Source organism: Budorcas taxicolor, chromosome 10, assembly GCF_023091745.1.
Source record: "Budorcas taxicolor isolate Tak-1 chromosome 10, Takin1.1, whole genome shotgun sequence".
In the NCBI taxonomy this organism is placed as follows: Eukaryota; Metazoa; Chordata; class Mammalia; order Artiodactyla; family Bovidae; genus Budorcas; species Budorcas taxicolor.
In genome coordinates, this window is record NC_068919.1 from 43,697,848 (window position 1) to 43,720,259 (window position 22,412).

Below are 22,412 nucleotides of genomic sequence, written 5' to 3' on the forward strand. Positions count from 1 at the left end.
GGCGGCGGCTCTGCGCGTTCTGTCCCGCGGGCTGCCGGGTGCCCAAGAAACTTCGGGGGGGCGGGGCCGAGGGCGGGGAGAGGCTTCCGGGGGCCGGGGGCGGGGTCCGGGGAGGGGACTAGAGGGGCCTGAAGGCCCCGGTCTGGGCGGGAAACTAGGACCGGGGCCGGGCCGAGGGAGGAGCCTGGGCGGGGCCCGGCGGGGGCTTGGGACTTGGATGGAGGAACCCCAGCTGGAGGAAGACAGAGGGGACCGGGCGGAGAGAGGTTCCCCTGACCCGCGGAAGGACAGGGACTGGAAAGGAATAAGCAGTGCGGGGGACCGGCAGGGGGAGGGAAAAGAGGAGGGGGCTTCCGGCCAGAGGCGGAGGCGAGGGGAACAGGCGGGGTCCGAGGGCGGGGCCGGGGTGGGGCAGGACCGAGCGAGCCCCCGAGGTGCTGACTGCTTCTGCCTTTGAGATCTCCTGACCGAGTGGGCTGGGGTTGCCAGACTGGGCTAACCGGCCGGGACGGCCCAGAAATGGGCGCAATCAAGAGATTCTCTCTTTCCTCCCTGACCCTGGGGTAGTGGCGACGACCTGGTCCTCGTCCCCGGAATCTCCTGGCAGGGCGGCGCCTGGAGCTCGGATCCCAAGAGAGTCGTCTAACGGGAAGACCTGCGGCTGGGAGTCTGGACTCCCGCGTCCCTTTGCGGATGGAGGTCTGCCTCTGGCTCTCAGGGCCAGATGTCCTGAGAGGGCCCCAGGTCCCCAAATCAGTGTTCTCCTGCCCTCGCTGGGCATTGCTCAGAGTTGTCCACCTCTCTAATTCCTGTATCTGAGGGGTCCCCCCCCCACCCCCATCCAGCAGTGAATCTTGCAGCCTTGACAGCCTTGCTGTAAGTGAAATGTAAGGATAATGGTGTTAGTTAGACCTTGTGCCCTCACTTTACACTTAGAGAAACAGAGATCTACAGAGGAAAGATGACTGGCTATATCCCAACCTCCAGCACCTTCATGCATGTGCGCGCACGCACACACACATACACACCTCTTCCCTCTTAGCTCTCGGGGTCAACCCTGCCTAATGCCTTTGCAGGAAGAGTTAAGTGTGGGTGGAATCAATGGTGACCTTTGGCTCTGGCTGCCATAGCAGCAGCTGTGCCAGTTGACCCAGCTCCCTTTTCACTGCCTTCTACTGGCCCTCAGACTTCCAAGGGACTTCCAGCCAGCATGGAAAAGGGCATCCTGGAGCTCCAGGACCAAGGAGATGGAAGATGGGGTCATACTTTTTCTTCATATCTGTGCCTGGTGTCCTTCATCTAAAGGGGTAAAGAAAATCCAGCTTGGGGAAACAGAGACAGTCAGTGTACATGGCAAAAACCTCTTAAAGCCACCACATGGTGCAAGTCCCTCAACCTGCAGAACTGTGCAGCTGGTGTACCCAATGCCTGAGGACTCAGAAGGTCCTGTATCTAGAAACTCAGGTTCCACCTGCCTGAGATCAGAGACCCTGGGGAATTCATGTGGTTGCATAGAAGCAACTCATGGTGGGGGTGGAGTGGGAGTGAGGTCAGTTCTGAAATTCAGTCATCTCTCTTGCTACTGAGAGTGAGCCACTGATCACCACTTTGGTCTCAGTTTTTCCCCATCCAGCCTATGCTGTCCCTCTAGTTGTTGCCTCCACACTACACACATTCTTTCAACACGAATATTTTATTTGCCCTAATTATTTGTCAGGCCCCGCACTAATGGCTGGAAGATAACAGAAGGACCAAGTGTCCTTGGCCTTTATCAAGAGAGAAAGGCATGTAAACAGAGAAAACTATGTGTTAAATGTGAGGGAAAATGCATAGAGGAAGGGCACCAAAACTGAGACAGAACAGCATTCCAGGCAGAGGGAACAATGTGAGCAATGGTGTGGAGGCAGGAAACAGGTGTGTGTGGGTGTGGGTGTGGGTGTGTGGGTGTGTGGGTGTGTGTGGATGTAGGGAGACCAGACTGGAGAAGAAGACAGAGCTCCATACAGTAAGGACCTTGAAGGTCATTTTAACCTCAGGGCAATGGGATGTTATTGAAAGTCTAGGGCCTTGGAAGGGATGGAGTGTGTTTTGCATCTGTGCCATTTGATCAACAAAGTTTATTGAGTGCCTCTGAAGCGGTATGTTTTCCAATACATCATCCTGGCATTTGTCTGTCTCAAAAGAACTTAGGACACCTCCGATATCTGCTAACTGTACTAAACTCTTCACATATATTTCATTTAATCCTCACAAAAGTAGGTTCCCATCCATGAAATAGAATTTTTATCCTCATTTTACAGATCAAGAATTCAAAGCTTAGTGGCTTCTCTGGTGACTCAGTTCAGTTCAGCTCAGTCGTGTCCAGCTCTTTGCCACCCCATGCACTGCAGCACTCCAGGCTTCCCTGTCCATCATTAACTCCCAGAGCTTGCTCAAACTCATGGCCATTGAGTTGGTGATGCCACCCAACCATCTCATCCTCTGTCATCCCCTTCTCCTCCTGCCTTCAATCTTTCCCAGCATCACGGTCTTTTCCAATGAGTCAGCTCCTCGCATCAGGTGGTCAAACTATTGGAGTTTCAGCTTCAGCATCAGTCCTTCCAATGAATATTCAGGACTGATTTCCTTTAGGATGGACTGGTTTGATATCTTTGCAGTCCAAGGGGCTCTCAAGAGTCTTCTCCCTGATGGCTCAGTGGTAAAGAATCTGCCTGTCAATGCAGGAGACACGGGTTTGATCCCTGATCCAAGAAGATCCTACGCGCCAGAGAGCAACTGAGGCTGTGCACCACAACTGTTGAGCCTGTGCTCTAGAGACTGGGGGCCACAACTACTGAGCCCACACGTGGCAGCTACTGAAGCCTTGCACCCTAGGGCCCCTCTCTGCAACAAAAGCAGCCACCACAATGAGAAGCCCTCACACTGCAACTGGAGAGCAGCCCCCGCCCACAACTAGAGACAAGCCCTCATAGCAACAAAGATTCATCTCAGAGAGAAAAAAAAAAAATGAATCCAAAGCTAGGACCTGTTTAAGATCACTTGACTGATAAGTGGTGGCCCGAGGATTCAAACCTCGCCTGACTCCAGAGTCTGTGCTCTCTACTAAATTATGTCTTTTGGCAGCATTGTGTGAGCAGGCTACTCAAAAGCCTAGGCCCTGCCTTGGAGAGGTATGAATCAGTAGGAGGGTAGACAAGTCCTGAGAAGGGGTACACCATGTGTGCTAAGAGCTGGTTTTCAGAGGGCTGGAGTGGCTAAGCTGTATTCTAACAGGCTTAGATGGATGGGGGCAGAGGAGGAGTCGCAGCAATTTAGGAAGTGGGAATGTCTCACAAAGAGAACTTGTAGAACACCCTGACTTGTTAGGGGACTGTAGGCAGGTGTCTGTGGTCATATGTGTGTGATGGTGGTGGGGAGTTCAGAAAGATGCCACCAAGGAGGCAGCAGCAGCTAGAGTACTGAGTACCTTGAATACTGACCTGAGAGACTGGAAATTTTTCCTGCAAGTAGCTGGGAGCTGCTGAAGCACTGGAGCAGGATCTGACATGGATTTTCATATTAATACCTTATTTTTGGAACTGGTGTGTGTGGGTGGGATGAATGGAGAGAGTAGCATGGAAACATATACACTGCCATATGAGAAATAGATAGCCAGTGGGAATTTGCTGTATGACTCAGGGAACTCACACAGGGCTCTGTGACAACCTGGAAGCAGTGGGAAGGGGTCGGTGTTAGGAGGGAGGTTCAAGAGGGAGAGGACATATATATACCTATGGCTGATTCATGTTGATGTATGTCAGAGACCAACACAACACTGAAAGCAATTATCCTTCAATTAAAAATAAATTTTTTAAAAAACCAAAAGAAAAAGAAGAAGAAGAACCAGTATGTGAAGAATGGTGACAGGGTAAGAGAGACATGGAGACCCACTGGGTCAGAGGTTGTCACAGAAATCCAGGTTGGAGTTGATGGAGCCGGAACCAGGCCAGTGGTTTATACGGATGGTAGAACCAGATTCAAGAGATAGTAGAGATAGAGAATCAGGACTTGGAGAGAATGGCTTCATTATTCGTTGATAAATATCCATTCAGTAATATCTGTTGAGAGGTTACCATGTCTCAGGCACTGTTCTAAACACAGGGCACAAAGCCATAACGTGACAAGGGTGATCTCTGCCCTCTTGAAGCCTGAAGAGAGTGATGATAGGCAAATAAACAAATGACCATGATAGCAACACAATGTGGTACGTTTTCTAAGGGAAATAAACAGGCAATAAAATAGTAATTTTAGATATAGTGTGAGTGGGCGGGGGGGAACCTTTCCACAGAGTGGAAATTTCAGCTGAGACATGAAAGCTGAGAAACAGAAAGTCCCAGAAAGAGGCAAAGGGGAGAGGGGGAGTGGTATTTCATACAAAAGAAACAGCAAACGCAAAGACTCTGGCATGGGGTCGTCAAGGAACACGAAGGGGACAAGTGTGACAGAAGCACAGTGAGTAAAGAAGAAGGTGGTAGGACTTCCCTGGTGGTCCAGGGGTTGAGAATCCGCCTGCCAAAGCAGGGGACACGGGTTCGATCCCTGGTCTGGAAAGATCGCATATGCCAAGGAACAACTAAGCCCGTGCACTACAGCTATTAAGCCTGTTCTTTAGAGCCTGTGAGCCACGACTGCTGAGTCCACTCACCACCACCAGCTGAAGCCTGGACACCTAGAGCCCTTGCTGCACAAGATAAGCCCTGCCAGGAGAAGCCCATGCACTGCAACCAGACAGTAGCTCCTGCTCGTGGCAACCAGAGAAAAGCCCGTGAGCAGCAATGAAGAGCCAACACAGTCAATAAATTAAATCAATAAATCTTTAAAGAAAACAGAAGAGGGTGGAAGTTTGAGGTCACAGTGGAAGAAAGGGAGAGAGTTGGTCTCAGGCTATGGTAAGGAGCACTAGCCTAGGAAGGCACTGAAGCCTTTAACTAGAGCAGTAGCAACATCTGATTTACATGTTTGTAAAGATCCCACCTGCTGCTGTTTGGAGAAAGGATTGTAGTGGGGACAGAGCAGAATCCAGGAATCCAGTGAGATTATGAGTCATCTGCTCTAATCCAGGGAGCTTCCCAGGTGGCACTAGTGGTAAAGAACCTGCCTGTCAATGCATGAGACTCAGGTTTGACCCCTGGGTTGGGAAGATCCTCTGGAGGAGGGCATGGCAACCCACTCCAGTGTCCTTGCCTAGAGAATCCCATGGACAGAGGAGCCTGGTGAGCTACAGTCCATGAGGTTGCAGCATCAGACACAACTGAAGCGATTTAGCACGCACGCATCCTGTAATCCAGGGGAGGTCTGACAGGCTGCTAACTCTAGGTTGTGGTGTGGGGATGGAGGGAAATGGATAGATTCAAAATACATTTTGATAACCTATAATAGAAAAAAATCTGAAAAAGGATATCATACATATATGTATCACTTTGCTATGCTTGAAACAACATTTTAAATCAACCATACTTCAATTTTTTCTTTATTCATTCAACTAATGAAGGACATTTAGGTTGCCTCTATGTCTCGGCTATTGTAAAAAGTGCTGCTATGAACATTGGGGTGCATATATCTTCCGGGGATTTGTTGCTGTTGTTTCATGTATCTTTTTGAATCAGAGTTTTCTCCTGATACATGCCCAGGAGTGGGATTGTTTGGATCATATGGTAACTCTGTTTTTAGTATTTTATTTTTTAAAATACATTTCAGTGATACTTAAAATTTTTATTTATTTATTTATCTCATTTCTGGCTGCACTGAGTCTTCATTGCTGTGCTTGGGCTTTCTCTGCTTGCACTGGTCAAGGGCTGGGCTACTCTCTAGTTGCAGTGTATGGGCTTCTCATTGAGGTGGCCTCTCTTTTTGCAGGGCATGGGCTCTAGTGCACGTGGGCTTCAGTAACTGTGGCTTATGGGCTCTAGAGCATGGGCTCAGTAGTTGCGGTTCATGGGCCCAGTAATTGCGGTTCATGGGCCCAGTTGCCCCGGAGCACGTGGGATCCTGCAGACCAGGGATGGAGCCCATGTCCCCTGTGTTGCACAGTGGATTCCTAACCACTATAGAGAACCTCTGTACAGCTTCCATTTTCCATAGTGACTTTGATAAGGACAGAGTAAAAGGATACAGGAGGTAATTAAATAGTTAATTCCACCAGGGGATTGTAGGTAGAAAAAACATAGGAGACCCCTGGAAGTTAATGATTACTAAAGAGAGCAGGTTTGCTTAGCCACAAACCAAGCAGCCTTGCTTAGCAACAAAATCATGCAACAAAAGCATGAGATATGCCCCAAATAATAAAACGATGGTGGCATGAGGCACACATGCTGCCCAGGGAGCTCAGTAAGTTAATGAGCCCTAGGGCATGTTCTCTGGACACATAAAGCATGACCATGTAGGGACAGGAAAATTCCCCTGCCCACCCTAGAGGAGAAGCTAATGATGGGATCATGACATCTACTCAAGGGTGACAAAGAAGTTCTTCTCCTCCTCCCTACTTTTCCTTTGATTGTAAAACTGTAGCCCAGTAAGTTCTCAGCAGCATGCCCTTGTCCGCCTGCTTGTAAGCCTGACAAGCATCCTATTGTAATAAATCACTTCTTATCTATCTCTCTGCCTCTCAATGAAATCTTTTCTGCACTGAGACATAAAGGACTATGGTACTGGCAGCTCTTTGGAGCTCCCCCCTCACAAATGACCCCAAACAGTTTCAGCTGTAACAATTTACGTTCCCCCAAACTGTGTACATTCTCCACTACCTGTCCAGCATTTGTTGTTTGTGGATTTTTTAATGATGGCCATTCTGACTGGTTTGATACCTCATTGTAGTTTTGATTTGCATTTATCTGATAATTAGTGATGTTGAACATCTTCTCATATACCAATTGGCGAGCTGTATGTCATCTTCGGAGAAATTGGTCCTTCTCCCAGTTTTTGATCGGAGAAGGCAATGGCACCCCACTCCAGTACTCTTGCCTGGAAAATCCCATGGATGGAGGAGCCTGGTAGGCTGTAGTCCATGGGGTCAGGAAGAGTCGGACACGACTGAGCGACTTCACTTTCACTTTTCACTTTCATACACTGGAGAAGGAAATGGCAACCCACTCCAGTGTTCTTGCCTGGAGAATCGCAGGGACTGAGGAGCCTGGTAGGCTGCCGTGTATGGGGTTGCACAGAGTCGGACACGACTGAAGCGACTTAGCAGCAGCAGCAGCAGCCCAGTTTTTGATAAGGTTGTTTCGGGTTTTTTGTCATTAAGTTGTAAGAGCTGTTTGTATACTTGAAAAGTAAGCCTTTGTCAGTATCATCATTTGCAAATATTTTCTCCCAGTATGTAGATTTCATTTCCATTTTGTTTAAATCAACTATACCTCAATTTTTAAAAACAAAACAAACATTTTGGAGGTGGAAACAATATTTTTCAATGGTTAGCTGGATGTTGTAGGTGAAGAAGGGATCAAGAATATGGTGTGGTTTTCAACTGGAGCTAAAAATGGAGGTGCCATTTATAGAGATGAAGACAAGAGAAAAACAAGTTTATATGGTATTGGAAAATGAAAGCCGCTCAGTCGTGTCCGACTCTTGTGACTGTATAGTCCATGGAATTCTCCAGGCCAGAATACTGGAGTGAGTAGCCTTTCCCTCCTCCAGGGGATCTTCCCAACCCAGGCATCGAACCCAGGTCTCCCGCATTGCAGGGGAATTCTTCACCAGCTGAGTTATCACGGAGGAGGAGATTAAAATCTGTTTTGGAGAGAGTGAGTTTAACATACCATTTTAGGCATCTGTGTGGAGATAACATCAGGAGGACAAATGAATATGGTCTGGAGATCAGAGAAGGACAGGCGGGGGTCATAATATGGAGAATCAACATGTAGCTAATAATTAATCCGTGGGATTGGATAAAACGGGAGAAAAAAAAAGGTCCTCCCACATTGAGACGGCTGGCTGAGGAAAAGGGATCAGCAAAGGAGAATGACATGAAGCCGCCAGTATGTAGGAAAAATGAGGGAATGTGTGTTGTGGAAGTTGAGAGTATTTTAATAAGGAAGAATCAGAATCACCTGTACCAGAGGTTCAATAAAATGAGTGTCAGCTGCCCCAAAGAAGAAGCAGTGCGAGGTGAATTCGTGCTCCGTAAGCAGGAAGACCACGAAACACCCTTTCAGGCTCCTCTGCAAGACTGTGTAAGCCTAGGACTGTAAAGGTGGAGAGAGCATGGCGAGAAAGGATCATAAAGGGGAAGGGCTGGCTCTTTTATGTATCAAAAGAGAAAACGCCTAACAGTGCAATTAGTAAACCACCCCGGTCTGTGTTGATGTCGTCATTATTAGTGAGTCGGAGACTGGACTGAGACTGCCAAGTGGGAGAAAGCAGAAAAGATGAACAGAGAGCGTTCTGGAGGAGGAAATGTCATAGTGAAGAAAATCCATTCCTCCAGACAGCTTGCGTTAAAACCAGGCTTTGGGTTAGGCGAGGAGACCAGGGAGCAGTGTTGCGCTTCTCTTGGAACTAACCCCGCGGCGGCAGCAGCGAGCAGAAGCCGTGCGGCTGCAAAAGCTGCACGCAGCGGACAGGGAGGAAGTCCGGCCACAGAGGTGAGCAATTCATCTGCCTCCGCCTCCCTCTTTCATCAGCCAATCAAGATCCAGCTGAAGACCCGTGGCGCTGGGGCGGGCAGGAGGCCGGAGCCTGAGGACCGTTAATCCATCGCCAGGCGGTGTCCAGCTTTCCTCTAAGGACTCACTGTTAAACCTGGTGGGCAGACAACCACTTTGGGAAAAGCTATTGCAGTTTCATATAAAACTACATGTAAACTCCAAGACTCAGCAATTTTTCACCTAGGTATTTTTCCAAGAGAAAATAAAGCACAAATACCACAAAATCCAGATATCCATCAACAGGAAAATGGATAAACTGTAGTATATCCATACAACGCAACACAACTCAACATTAAAGAGGATCAAACTACTGATACACTCAGCAACATGGATGAATCTCAAAATCATGATGAGTGAAACTAGCCAATACACACAAGAATACATATTGTATAATCTGTGCATTTCACTGTATGTAAAGTTTACATTAAAAAGGTAAGCATAAACTGTAGCTAATTCTATGCATGTTGAAGTGCTTAGTTGTGAAACATAGTGTTGTCTGCAACTCTGAACTGCATCACAAAAGATGGATTGATAAATGCGGGGACGGATAGATGTGTTAAAACAAATACTTCCCTGAGGGCTCAGCCAGGAAGGAATCTGCCTGCAATGTGAGAGACCTTGGTTCCATCCCTGGGTCGCAAAGATCCCCTGGAAAAGGCAATGGCAACCCACTCCAGTATTCTTACCTGGAGAATTCCATGGACAGAGGAGCCTGGCAGCCTATGGTCCATGGGGTCGCAAAGAGTCAGGCATGACTGAGCGACTAACACACACAACAAATACAGTAAAATATTAATTGTAGAATCTTGGTGCTAGGTATATGGTGTTCACTGTAAAAGGCTTTCAGTCTTTCTGTACATATTGGAATATATTTTCAGAATAAAATATTTGGGGTGCCAGGGGCTGAGAACAGAGGAATGGGAGTTATTGTCTCAGTTCAGTTCAGTTCAGTCACTCAGTCGTGTACAGCTCTTTGCGACCCCATGAACAGAAGCACATCAGGCCTCCCTGTCCATTACCAACTCCTGGAATCCACCCAAACCCATATCCATTGAGTCGGTGATGCCATCCAACCATCTTATCCTCTGTCATCCCCTTCTCCTCTTGCCCTCAATCTTTCCCAGCATCGGGATCTTTTCAAATGAGTCAGCTCTATGGCAACCCACTCCAGTGTTCTTGCTTGGAGAATCCCAAGGATGGGAGAGCCTGGTGGGCTGCCGCCTATGGGGTCACACAGAGTCGGACACAACTGAAGCGACGGCAGCAGCAGCAGCAGCAGCAGCAGCTCTTCGCATCAGGTGGCCAAAGTATTGGAGTTTCAGCTTCAGCATCAGTCCTTCCAATGAACACCCAGGACTGACCTCCTTTAGGAATGACTGGTTGGATCTCCTTGCAGTCCAAGGGACTCTCAAGAGTCTTCTCCAACACCACACTTCAAAAGCATCAATTCTTTGGTGCTCAGCTTTTTTCATAGTCCAACTCTCACATCCATACATGACCACTGGAAAAACCATAGCCTTGACTAGACGGACCTTTGTTGACAAAGTAATGTCTCTGCTTTTTAATATGCTCTCTAGGTTGGTCATAACTTTCCTTCCAAGGAGTAAGTGTCTTTTAATTTCATGGCTGCAGTCACCATCTGCAGTGATTTTGGAGCCCAGAAAAATAAAATCAGCCACTGTTTCCACTGTTTCCCCATCTGTTTGCCATGAAGTGATGGGATCGGATGCCATGATCTTAGTTTTCTGAATGTTTAAGTCAGCTTTTTCAGTCTCCTCTTTTACCTTCATCAAGAGGCTCTTTAGTTCTTCACTTTCTGCCATAAGGGTGGTGTCATCTGCATATCTGAGGTTATTGATATTTCTCCCAGCAATCTTGATTCCAGCTTGTGCTTCCTCCAGCCCAGTGATTCTCATGATGTACTCTGCATATAAGTTAAATAAGCAGGGTGACAATATACAGCCTTGATGTACTCCTTTTCCTATTTGGAACCAGTCTGTTGTTCCATGTCCAGTTCTAACTGTTGCTTCCTGACCTGCATATAGGTTTCTCAAGAGGCAGGTCAGGTGATCTGGTATTCCCATCTCTTTCAGAATTTTCCACAGTGTATTTGTGATCCACACAGTCAAAGGCTTTGGCATAGTCAATAAAGCAGAAATAGATGTTTTTCTGGAACTCTCTTGCTTTTTCGATGATTCAGCAGATGTTGGCAATTTGATCTCTGGTTCCTCTGCCTTTTCTAAATCCAGCTTGAACATCTGGAAGTTCACGGTTCATGCATTGCTGAAGCCTGACTTGGAGAATTTTAAGCATCACTTTACTTGCGTGTGAGATGAGTGCAACTTTGCGGTAGTTTGAGCATTCTTTGGCATTGCCTTTCTTTGGGATTGGAATGAAAACTGACCTTTTCCAGTCCTGTGGCCACTGCTGACTTTTCCAAATTTGCTGGCATATTGAGTGCAGCACTCTCACAGCATCATCTTTCAGGATTTGAAATAGCTCAACTGGGATTCCATCACCTCCACTAGCTTTGTTCGTAGTGATGCATCACCTCCACTAGCTTTGTTCATAGTGATGCTTCCTAAGGCCCACTTGACTTCACATTCCAGGATGTCTGGTCTAATGGGTACAAAGTTTCTGTTTCAGAATAATGAAACTTTTCTGAAAATAGTGGTGATGGTTATACAATATCTGAATGCAGTTAATGGTAATGGATTGTATACTGAAAAATAGTATGGTGAATTTTATGTTATGTATATTTTACAATTAAAAAAAAAAAATTGAGGGCATTCCCTTGCAGTCCAGTGGTTATGACTTGGGGCTTTCACTGCAAGGGGCTGGTTTAGATCCCTGGTTGGTGAACTAAAATCCCGCAAGCTGCATGGTGAGTCCAGATGAAAAAAATACTGGGGGAAAATTCATATGGAAGTCTCCATGCTTTCTCTAGAACCAGTCTGGGATACGACACAGAAGGGAGAAGGGAGCAGGCTGTGTGAGTGTGCTGGGCCTACTTTGAGCACAGGGTAGTGGGCAGAGAGAACATAGGCTTTGGAAATAGACACAGACATACATTCATAATCCCAGCTTTCATTTTCTAGCTCGTAATTATATTTGTTTCTTATTGTTATAGCTACTGTAACAAATTACCACAAATTTGGTGGCTTAAAACAAGACAAACTGATTATCTTGCAGTTCTAGAGGCCTAAAATGTGTCTCATTGGACTAAAATCAAGAGCTGTGTTCCTTCCGGTGAATCTAGAGGGGAACCCACTTCCTCTAGCCTTTTCCAGCTTCAAGAAACCTGTATCCCATATGGCTTGGTTCATGGCCCTTTCTTCCATTTTCTAGGCTAGCAGTAACATCTTCAAATCAGCCTTTCTCTCTTTCTTTCACACACACACAAACACACACGTGTCCACTTATTCATCACATCTCCTCTGACTCTCTAGCCTCCCTTATAAGAATACTAATTGAGCCTACCCAGATAACCCAGGGTAGTCTCCCCATGTCAAGATCCTTAATTTATCACATCTGCAAAGTCCCTTTTGCTATGTTAAGTAACATACAAAAGGAACCTGGGGATTAGGATGTAGACATATTTGGGGGGTATCATTATTCTGCTTACAACAGTGATATTAAATTTTTTTCTGTGCCACTAGAAGAAGGCTTGCTCTCTTCCCTGGTGGCTCAGAGGTTAAAGCGTCTGCCTCCAATGCGGGAGGCCTGGGTTCGATCCCTGGGTCAGGAAGATCCCCTGGAGAAGGAAATGGCAACCCACTCCAGTATTCTTGCCTGGAGAATCCCATGGATGGGGGAGCCTGGTGGGCTACAGTCCATGGGGTCGCAAAGAGTCGGACACGACTGAGCGACTTCACCTTACCTTAGCAGTCATATGTCCAAACAACATTTAAGAGGAAAAATATTTTTCATTTTTATTTCTTCCTAACAGACTTATTGAGATACGATTCACATACCATACGATTTAAAGCAAATAATTTGATGGTTTTTAGTAGAGTCATAGCTATGCATTTTCATCTTTCTCCATTTTTTTCTCTTTATTTTTTATTTATTTATTTTTTTTTTTTTTACTTTACAATACTGTATTGGTTTTGCCATACATTGACATGAATCTGCCACGGGTGTACATGAGTTCCCAATCCTGAACCCCCCTCCCATCACCCTCCCCATATCATCTCTCTGGGTCATACCAGTGCACCAGCCCCAAGCATCCATTTTTAAATATAAGGAAACAAAGGCTTGAGACATTAAGGAAACATCAAAACTGCAGGTCTGGTGTAACAAAGTGCCTTTCAGGAGCTGAGATTCCAGTTCAGGCCTGGACTCCCTTCACCAGGTTAGACCAGCCTCTGTCTCTCTTTCTCTCTCTCTGGGAGCAGCGTGGTGTAGTAGTTAAACTAACAGGCTTAGACTTGGCTTCCAGGGTTTGTTTTGCTATCTAAAAGCTATGTGACATCTGGTAAAACTTCCTGGAGCCTTGGTTTCCTTATTTGAAAAATGTGGGCAATTCGATAAATGAGCGAGCTGACTCACCTGTAAGATGCCTTCTAGCTAGTCATTCCAAGATTTAATGAGGGAAAAGAAAATTAAAAACAAATTCCCTATGCATTCAGTGCAATGAGAGGGATACGCATTCCCTGAAGACAGAGGCTCGCTCTCTTCCCTTGTACTCTGAGCACTTGGTCACAGGTCTCAGTTCTTCACTGATGTGTCTCAGACGGATGGAAAAGACAAATGAGTAAAATGACACAAAGACCGATAAGCGTTGAAGGAACTGGGGGTGGGGGGCACAGGAGCAGCAGGCTCGGTCAGGGGGCGAGGGCTGGAGGGCGGTCTACCCAGAAACGGACAAAGGTCCCGTTGAGTGTAAACATAGATGGGAGGGATCAGAGGCAGCTCTTCCCCAAGGCCAAGTTCAGCCGCTGTGTGAGGGCTAGAGGGGAGGAAGTCTGTGTTGGAGGCAAGGTCTTGAAAATAAATCTTCAGAGAAGAAATTGGTGACACTAATCCACGCGCGGCCCAGCTGCAGTCTCCGTCCCCTCCCACCACATCCACTCGTCCGCGCGACTTGGTATGCTCCGCCACCACAATAAGCCTCCTTCCTCTGGTGTGCTATTGGTACAGCCCAAGTTCTGAGGGTAGGAACGCACAGAAAGACACGCCCCTTGTCACGCCCGCTTTCTCTGATTGGCTAGAAAATTTAAAGATCCTGCAGGTGATAGGATGATTCTCTACTCCCAGAATTTGAAAGTTTCCAGTGTGCTACTTATGCCTGCAGGCCGACTTTTCTCAACTGGTTCGTCCGAGTGCTGGGACAAGTGAGTGTCCACCTGATCCCAGACGTGGGAGGCAGAATGTTCTTCTTCAAGGGGTCCCTGCCGGGAGGGTGCATACGAATGAATCAGACGGCGCGTTGACTGGTTCCCGGAAGCCAGGGTCCCTCCGCTATTTCCGTAGCCAAATAATTTCTACTTCCACCCCACCTTAGAGATGGGAAGCACCAGAGCTTCCGAATCACACGATCCCTGACTCCTACCAGCCGTTGTGGTCTCTTTCAGCCTGTTTTCCACTTCTGTACATGGGAAAGAGTGACACTAGCTTGGCTGCATATAAACCAGTGAAGGTAGCTGGGAGAGGGAAGGCGCTGATAACATGTCAGTCCTGTTTACCTCCACAAGTGAGTCTCCTGCTTCCTTGCGGAGAGGACAGAAGATTCCCGTGCCCGCCCTGGGTCTCTTAGAAGCAAGCTTCTATTCTGTTCAGGGGCTCCCTTCTTCTGTGGCTCTTGTCGGACAGCAGAGGTTCCCAATGCTTAGTGCGCTTGACGTTGCCCATCCGCAGCTCTGGAAATTATTGTGTGGGAGAGAAATGTCTAGGAGAATTTCCTGTTTGCCCCAGGGTGCTTTTACAGTCTCCGTGACCTCTTTGTGTTACCAGTGACAGCCCTGGGACCCTTTGTGGCTTTGACTGGGCTCCCTATCCAGACTTCCGTACCACCTATGATGTCCCCTGAGTCCCTGTAACGCCTGTGCTCCGGTCTTTTTGCAGACCTGCAGAGGCGGCGGCGATGCTTTCGAGCACCCAGGCAGCGGCTGCAGAATGCGAGGACGGAGAACTGCGGTGCCATGTGGCTGTGGAGGAGCTGAGCCCCGGTGGGCAGCCGCGAAGGCGCCAGTCCCTACGCACGGCGGAGCTGAGCCTGGGTCGTAACGAGCGCGGCGAGTTGATGCTGAGGTTGCAGGCGCCAGGGCCCGCTGGGCGGCCGCGCTGCTTCCCCGTGCGCGCCGCGCGCCTCTTCACCCGCTTCGCTGCAGCCGGGCGCAGCACTCTGCGGTTCCCCGCCGACAGCACTCCCCGGGCCAGCGCCGTCCAGCTGCTGCTCTCCGATTGCCCCCCGGACCGCCTGCGCCGCTTCCTGCATACGCTGCGCCTCAAGCTGGCTGTAGCCCCGGGTCCCGGGCCGGGCTCCGCCCGCACGCAGCTGCTTGGCCCGCGGCCCCGCGACTTCATCAGCATCAGCCCGGTGCAGCCCGAGGAGTTGCGGCGCGCGGCGGCCACCAGGGTCACGGATACCAGGCCGGTGAAGCGGCCCACGGAACCTCCGGCGGGAGCCAAGCCCCGCACCGTGAGGACAGGAAAACGGGGGTAGCCCTGGGGAGTGGGAGATGGAAGAGACCGAGGAAGCCCAAGTTTAGGGGGAAGATGGTGGTGGTATTTGAGATGGCTGCTGATTACTTCAGAGGAAATATTCATCAGGCTTCTGAGACTAACGGAAATATGGGAATTGTGCGTGTGTTTCTCATAGTGCAATCCTTGAGATTGAGCAGTGAGAATAGGAAAAATGTGCTTAGGTCATGTTAAAAGAGAGAGCAGAGAAGGTGCTTCAGAAGAAATGTAGAAATGAGGTCCTCCTGGAGGAGGAGAGGAGGTTTTGGAGAGAATAAAGTGATCAGCTGTGTTAGGGGCACCCCACAAGTCCAATCAGATGCGGGGAGGTGTTGTGGGACAAAGTCTGGTGGATGTGACAGTGTTCGCAAACTGGAACAGATGGATCACAAACCACAGAGAAGATGGAGATGGGGCAAAAAGGGGCCCTGGCTAAGCAGGGTTGGCTTGGGAGATTTTAGGTCAAAGAGACAGATTGTGACAGGAAGAGTTATGAGAAGGAAGGATGGGTGAGAGGACCAAGAGAGTTAGGGAACCCAGGAGAGGATGCTGAGGAGAATCTAGACCTGCAGACAGGGGACTTTAGGGGTGATACCCAGAGTCAGTGGAGATCCAGCTTTGATTCCTTCCTCAGGGAGAGACCTGGACCCCTGTGGTTACTGGCAAGATCTCCAGATGAGCCAAGGCTGCCCAAGGGCTCCAAGGAGAGAAGCCAGCAGAGACACAAAGGGCTACCAGAGGGAGGGGGTGATGCCGAGGAGATGTGGGGAGGTCCTGAGACAGCCCTCTCCCCCCAGGAAGTTGCAAGGTGGCCCCTGCCTGTGAAGAGGCTGAGATTGCCCCCCACCAAACCAGAGCTTTCCAAGGAACAGGCTGCTGTCCTGAGGGCTGTCCTGAAAGGCCAGAGCATTTTCTTCACTGGAAGTGCAGGTAGTGGTGGGACAGAGTGGGTGTGGGGAGAAGAGGGGTGCACTGGAATGGAGGAGAAGGGGCCCTGACTTTGCTCTCTGCCCAGGGACGGGGAAGTCTTACCTGCTGAAGCGTATCCTGGGCTCACTGCCTCCCACGGGCACTGTGGCCACTGCCAGCACTGGGGTGGCAGCCTGCCACATCGGGGGTACTACCCTCCATGCCTTTGCAGGTAAGTGAGAGCTCCTGGGGTTTAAACTGGGAGCAAGCCAGGCTGGTGAGAAGGGAGGGGAGGTCAGGGTTGAGACAAGGCTGTGATCTCAGCCCAGGCTGAATAGTGTCCCTCACAGGCATTGGCTCGGGCCAAGCTCCCCTGGCCCAGTGTGTGGCCCTGGCCCAGCGGCCCGGTGTGCGGCAGGGTTGGCTGAACTGCCAGCGGCTAGTCATTGATGAGATCTCCATGGTGGAAGCGGACCTGTTTGACAAGCTGGAGGCCGTGGCCAGGTCAGTATGTGCAGTGAGGACCGGGTTCTGGTGGTCTTCAGGGTGGAACCCAACAACCCCAGCCCCTAGAGCACCCTATGCTCCTCTCTAGAGCTGTCCGGCAGCAGAATAAGCCATTCGGAGGGATCCAGCTCATCATCTGTGGGGACTTCCTGCAGCTGCCACCTGTAACCAAGGGATCCCAGCTCCCACAGTTCTGCTTCCAGGTACCACTTGCCCTCCGGCCCTAACCCCCATGGGGGTCTGCTCTGCTCCCTAACTCCCCCACCTTGCCCCCACCAGGCCAAGAGCTGGAGGAGGTGTGTCCAAGTGACCCTGGAACTGACTGAGGTGTGGAGGCAAACGGACAAGACCTTCATCTCTCTACTGCAAGCTGTGCGGCTGGGCAGGTGGGGCCTAGTGAAGAGAGAAAGGGCCACTGGATGAGGATCCAAGCATGGATCAGAGAGGAGCGCAGGGACCCAGAGAAGGGGGAGAAGTGCTTCATGACCCCATACAAGACTGTCACTCTGTGAGCATCAGCCAGCACAGGGCCTGGCACAGAGTACATTTCAGGGAATTATGGGCAGATAGAGACACTCCCATTTTATAGATGCAGAAACTAGGGTTCAAAGAGGCAAAGTGACTTGCCCAGAGTCAAGGCTAATAAGTGGCTGAGCTGGAATATGCACTCGGGTCTGATGCTGAAACCCAAGTTCCTTCTACTCTTAAGAGTTTGTGGGGTCAGCTGGTACAGGAGGAGAGATTGCAGACGTGATCCCACCCTAGCAAGGACAAAAGATTGAGATGCTACAGCTGCTCTAAAACGGGAGTGGAAAGGAGGCCAAAGGGCAGAAGAAATGAGCCAGAGCTGGGCCTTGAGACCCAAGTCAAACTGGGGAGGGGTGGTGGTGAGGGGCTTTCCAGGAGGCAGGTAGGAAGGTGCACGGCACACACCAGCAGTGTAGGGGACAAGAGGAAGGGTGAGTGGCACAGCAGTCAGAGATGGTCCCAACTTCTGCCCCCTCCTCCCACTTGAGTTGCTGCAGCATCCAGTCTTCCCCAGGAGGAAGGCTTGACATGGGGAAAATAGAAACACAGGCTAGATTTTTTTTTTTTTTTCCTGTAAGGCAGCAGGCAAGGGACTAGAAAATTGTAGCCTGGAGGGTGATCTGATGATAGGGTGCCAGTATTACAGGGTATCCGCCTCAACCTCAGAGCCTTGTCTGCATCTCTAAATCTCTGGCCCGTGCTCACTCATCAGATCCAACTTCCTCAAGAGGGCAGCTAGTTCCAGTCTGAGGACAGACACAGGGAAGGGTGCCTGCCCCTGATCACAGTCATGCACCGTGCCTGCCCCAGACACAGTCTATGTCTGGGGTCCAAGTGAGGAAGAAACAAGTTGGCCAGCCTGGGAACCAGCAAATCTTGCCCTGGTACCCTATCCAGTCCCCAGCCCTGGTCCATGGCCTGACACGTGGGCCACACGTGGGCCACATGCCCCACTTTCCCTGGTGTTCAGCTTGGCTCTGCCCTGATAACCTGGCCTCCATAGGTGCTCAGATGAAGTCACCCGCCAGCTCCGGGCCACAGCTGCCCACAAGGTGGGGCGAGATGGCATTGTGGCCACAAGGCTCTGCACCCACCAGGATGATGTGGCCCTTACCAATGAGAGGCAGCTGCAGGAGCTACCAGGTGAGCAGGGAGCTGGAGCTAGGCCAGACCAGCTAGAAAAGGCCATTGGGCAGACATCTCCCCTCTAACCCCCACTCCAGGTAGCCTGGACCCTTGGTGTCATATGAATATCTTGGTCCCCCTAGCCTTAATGGCCATAAAGTCCCCTAGGTCTGCAGATGTAATCGTGACTTTGAGAGGTGTGACCTTTTCTGGGTCAAAGTCACTCAGCCAGTAAACACTAAGAATGAGACTTGAACAGGCCTCTGACTTCAGAGCCCCAGCTAGGCCTGAGCTGTCCTCACTGCCTCTCCCAGGCCCTGGGCCAATGTGCGGTTTTTTGGAAATTGAGTCACAAGTCAGTGACTAGTAGTCTGTCTGCCTGACTCTTTCCCCAGGTGAAGTACACAGCTTTGAGGCCATGGACAGTGACCCTGAGCAAGCCCAGACCCTGGATGCCCAGTGTCCTGTTAGCCAGATCCTTCAGCTAAAGCTGGGGGCCCAGGTGAGTGGGAAGTGGGGCCTAGACCCTGAGGGCTGGGCCTCCCAGATCTCTGCCCTTCTGTACAGGCTGCCCCATGGCCAAAGGACCCACCTCTGGCCACAATAAACTCTTTCCCTCCTGTTCCCGCCCACCTTCCTGTCTTCTCTTTTCCACTGCTCCCCTCTTCTCCCACTTGGCGCTCCAAGCAGTGCTGCTTTAGACAGATCACTCTCCTTTGCTGAAGCTGGGTTTCCTCATCTCTAAATTCAGAGAAGGGGACTCGTGGTCCAATAGTTAAGAAATTTGCCTTTCAATGCAGGCGATGAGGGTTCAATCTCTGATCAGGGAAACTAAGATTACACATGCAATGGGGCAACTAAGCCTGAACTCTGCAACTAGAGAGCACGCAGCCACAGCTACTGAGCCCACCTGCTCTAGAGCTCATGCTCCACACCATCCACTGCAACAAAGACCCAGCACAGCCACAAACACTAATAAATAAATCCAGAGTAAAATACCTATCACACACAATTGTCTTCTGTAGTGCACCCTACATTGTGAGTCTCTCCTTCCCTCCATGAGAGTGAGGGTAGCCAAATGGGGGCCTTTCCTTAGGTTTCAAAGGGCCCCCCAGGGGTAATTGCAGGCACAGTGGTTAGAAGAAGGCTATCACTCAAGACTGAGGTTCATAAACATAACCTGTAATAGACATGGTCATTGTCAAAGCCCTGTCACCTTATTATTCTGTATCCCCTCCTTCTAAGGCAAACTGAGCAAATGCCATTCTCCTTTGACACAAGGGGAAACCTAGGGAAATAAAGCAGCTTGTTCCAGGGATCCCTGGACTCAGTGCCTCTCCATGACAGCCCCCAGCCTCGCAGCAAGGCCTGGAGCTGAGACCAGGCGTAGGGATGCACGGCTGTCTATGCTTCCCATTTTCCTTCCCTCGCAGGTGATGCTGGTGAAGAACTTCGCAGTGTCTCGGGGCCTGGTGAATGGTGCCCGAGGGGTGGTAGTCGGGTTCGAGGCCGAGGGGAGAGGTAAGTGGTGGGGAAGCAGTCCTACTACGCAGGTTCGCAGCAGGGTCCCAGGGTTAGCGTATGGAGGAAAAGGCTAGTGTGGAAAGGTTAGGATAGGTCTCACCTTGGAGTCCTAACGTGGGAATGAAAGGTGAGGCTTCTCCGCACCTCCCTCAGGGCTACCGCAGGTACGGTTCCTGTGTGGAGTCACCGAGGTCATCCGTGCTGACCGCTGGACGGTACAGACCACTGGGGGCCAGCTCCTCAGCCGGCAGCAGCTGCCCCTGCAGCTGGCCTGGGCCATTTCCATTCACAAGAGCCAGGTGAGTGCAGGGTGTCACTCAGGACAGGGTGGCAGCAGGGCAGGGTGGAGGGGGCAGGATAGGCCTGGGCACATTGAAGGGGGGGGGGTCTTAAAGGCCTTGGAAATGATGGAAAGTTCCAGACCAGCTGTAGAATAAACCTTTCTTTAGCACATTTCCCATCCTGCCTCATCTCTTTCCTGGACACACATATTTCCCTTCTTTCCTCTCCTGCCATTTTCTGAGCCACTATTGGATATGTTAATTTTAACATGTTATGATCACTCTGTGAGGTATAGCTGTAAGAATCACTTCTGTTTTACAGAAGAGGAAACCAAAATCAGAGAGGTTAAGTGACTCGTCCAGGGTCATACATGTAGTGCCAGGCAGAGCAAGACTCATTTCCATGCCTGTTTGACCCAGACCTGAGCTCTTTCCTTTCACCCTTATCCCTCTGCTCTTATCTTGGATCCATATTTCCTGGACACCCCCTTAATCAGACACCAGTCATCCTGTCTCTCTAGCTCAGACTCTGTGAATGGGGTGAGGAGATCAGGGGCCATAGCTGGCCTGGTGGTGGTGGGGTCAGCTTCTTGGGCACAAGTGAATACAGGCTGAGGTGGCTCCAGCCCTGTCTCTCCCTGCCCCAGGGCATGTCCCTGGATTGCGTGGAGATGTCTCTGGGCCGTGTGTTTGCCACCGGCCAGGCCTACGTGGCCCTTTCCCGGGCCCGCAGCCTAGAGGGCCTCCGCGTGTTGGACTTTGACCCCATGGTGGTTCGCTGTGACCCCCGCGTGCTGAGCTTCTATGCTACACTGCGGCGGGACAGGGCCCTCAGCCTGGTAAGAGGGAGTCACCCAGTGGTGGGCGGAATGTGGCTGTGGGTAGCCTGGGAGCTAGGGGGAAGGGAAGGCCAAAAACACTAGGGTGGGGGTGGCAGAGCCTCCTCTGGCTCCACTGAGCCGAGGGCAGGAGGAAGGAGATGATGGCCCTCCAGCTGTGACCCTAGGGGATGGCACAAGCCCACGAGTGGGTTTCTCTGCTCTGATATAGGAGTCCCCAGATGATGAGGAGGCAACCTCAGACCAGGAGAACGTGGACCCGAACCTTTGATCTGTGAAGAGAAGACAAAGGGTGGTCTCCCCCTCCTCTTGCTCCCTAGGGAGCCAGGCCCTGGGGGATCCCAGGGGGAGGGTGGTCAGTGTCCCATTCCTCCTTTGTCAGGGGCTCTCAGCCTCCAGCCGGTTTTCCATCCACTTGCCAGCTGTGCCTCAGTTTCTCCCCTTGCCCTGGGCGAGCTGCCTCCAGGGTCGGGAGTTGGCATGGGGCCTGCAGTGGTAGCTGGTGATATAGGACAGAGCTCTCTGTGAGCGGCCGGCCACAGGGCCACACAGTTGTGGGCGCTGCTCCCTGTGAGCTACGGAGAGGAGAGGCGGCAGGTGCTCCAAGAGGAGGAACAGGCTGTAGGGGTCCTAGCAGGGGACTCAGCTCCGAAGCAGAGAAAGGAACTTGGGGGGAGTCTTCATAGCCAGATCCAGTCCAGCACAAGCCAGGACCCACCCCACCCTGAGCCTAACTTGAGAACACGTGCTGCAAAAATGTGCATCCATATCTTAAGCTGCTCTTTTGGGAAAGACATTGTTTGTGGGAGAATAGATATTCTCAGACTGTATTTATTTAGGACAAATAAACTGGTAAACTGTGTGAAGACTGTTTGTTGAGTCTTCTGTTCTCTTTGAGAAGCCCTAGTGAATTCCTTGGTGGTCCAGTGTTAAGACTGTGCTTCCACATGGGGGTGTAGATTCGACTCCTGATCGGGAAACTAGGATCCTGCATGCCGACTGGCATAGCCAAAAATAAATACATAAAGAAGCCCTGCCTGGGACACTGGCTAACTCTTTCCAGGGAAGCTACCCCTGCCCTGTCTGTTTACGCAGAGGTGTCTATTATGTCCTGATGGCTGAGCTCACAGCACCCTTATGAGGTTTTGTTAGTATCACTGGTTACTTCGCAAAACTGAGGTAGATGAGTTGTTGACTCACAGTGAAATGACAAGGTGAATCACCATTACGCAACAGGTGGGCATGTTGCTGGTTGAGGTTGGTCTCCCATGCAGGGCCTACAGCCATTGGCAAGAGGCTGAATATGCCCTCAAGCTGCAAGAAGGACCAGG

The 22,412-nt window shown here is 50.4% G+C and overlaps 1 protein-coding gene across 1 annotated transcript; it reads left to right on the forward strand.

The window, feature by feature from the left end:
• The first annotated feature begins 13,925 nt into the window (after positions 1 to 13,925).
• Positions 13,926 to 21,352, forward strand: PIF1 (PIF1 5'-to-3' DNA helicase). Its single transcript, XM_052647131.1, has 13 exons — positions 13,926 to 14,020; positions 14,751 to 15,327; positions 16,166 to 16,298; positions 16,384 to 16,509; positions 16,628 to 16,781; positions 16,873 to 16,987; positions 17,064 to 17,170; positions 18,316 to 18,455; positions 18,833 to 18,939; positions 19,871 to 19,958; positions 20,115 to 20,260; positions 20,890 to 21,081; positions 21,293 to 21,352. Exons 1-13 carry the CDS (start codon positions 13,926 to 13,928, stop codon positions 21,350 to 21,352), a joined length of 2,040 nt encoding a protein of 679 aa, XP_052503091.1.
• Positions 21,353 to 22,412: the final 1,060 nt, after the last annotated feature.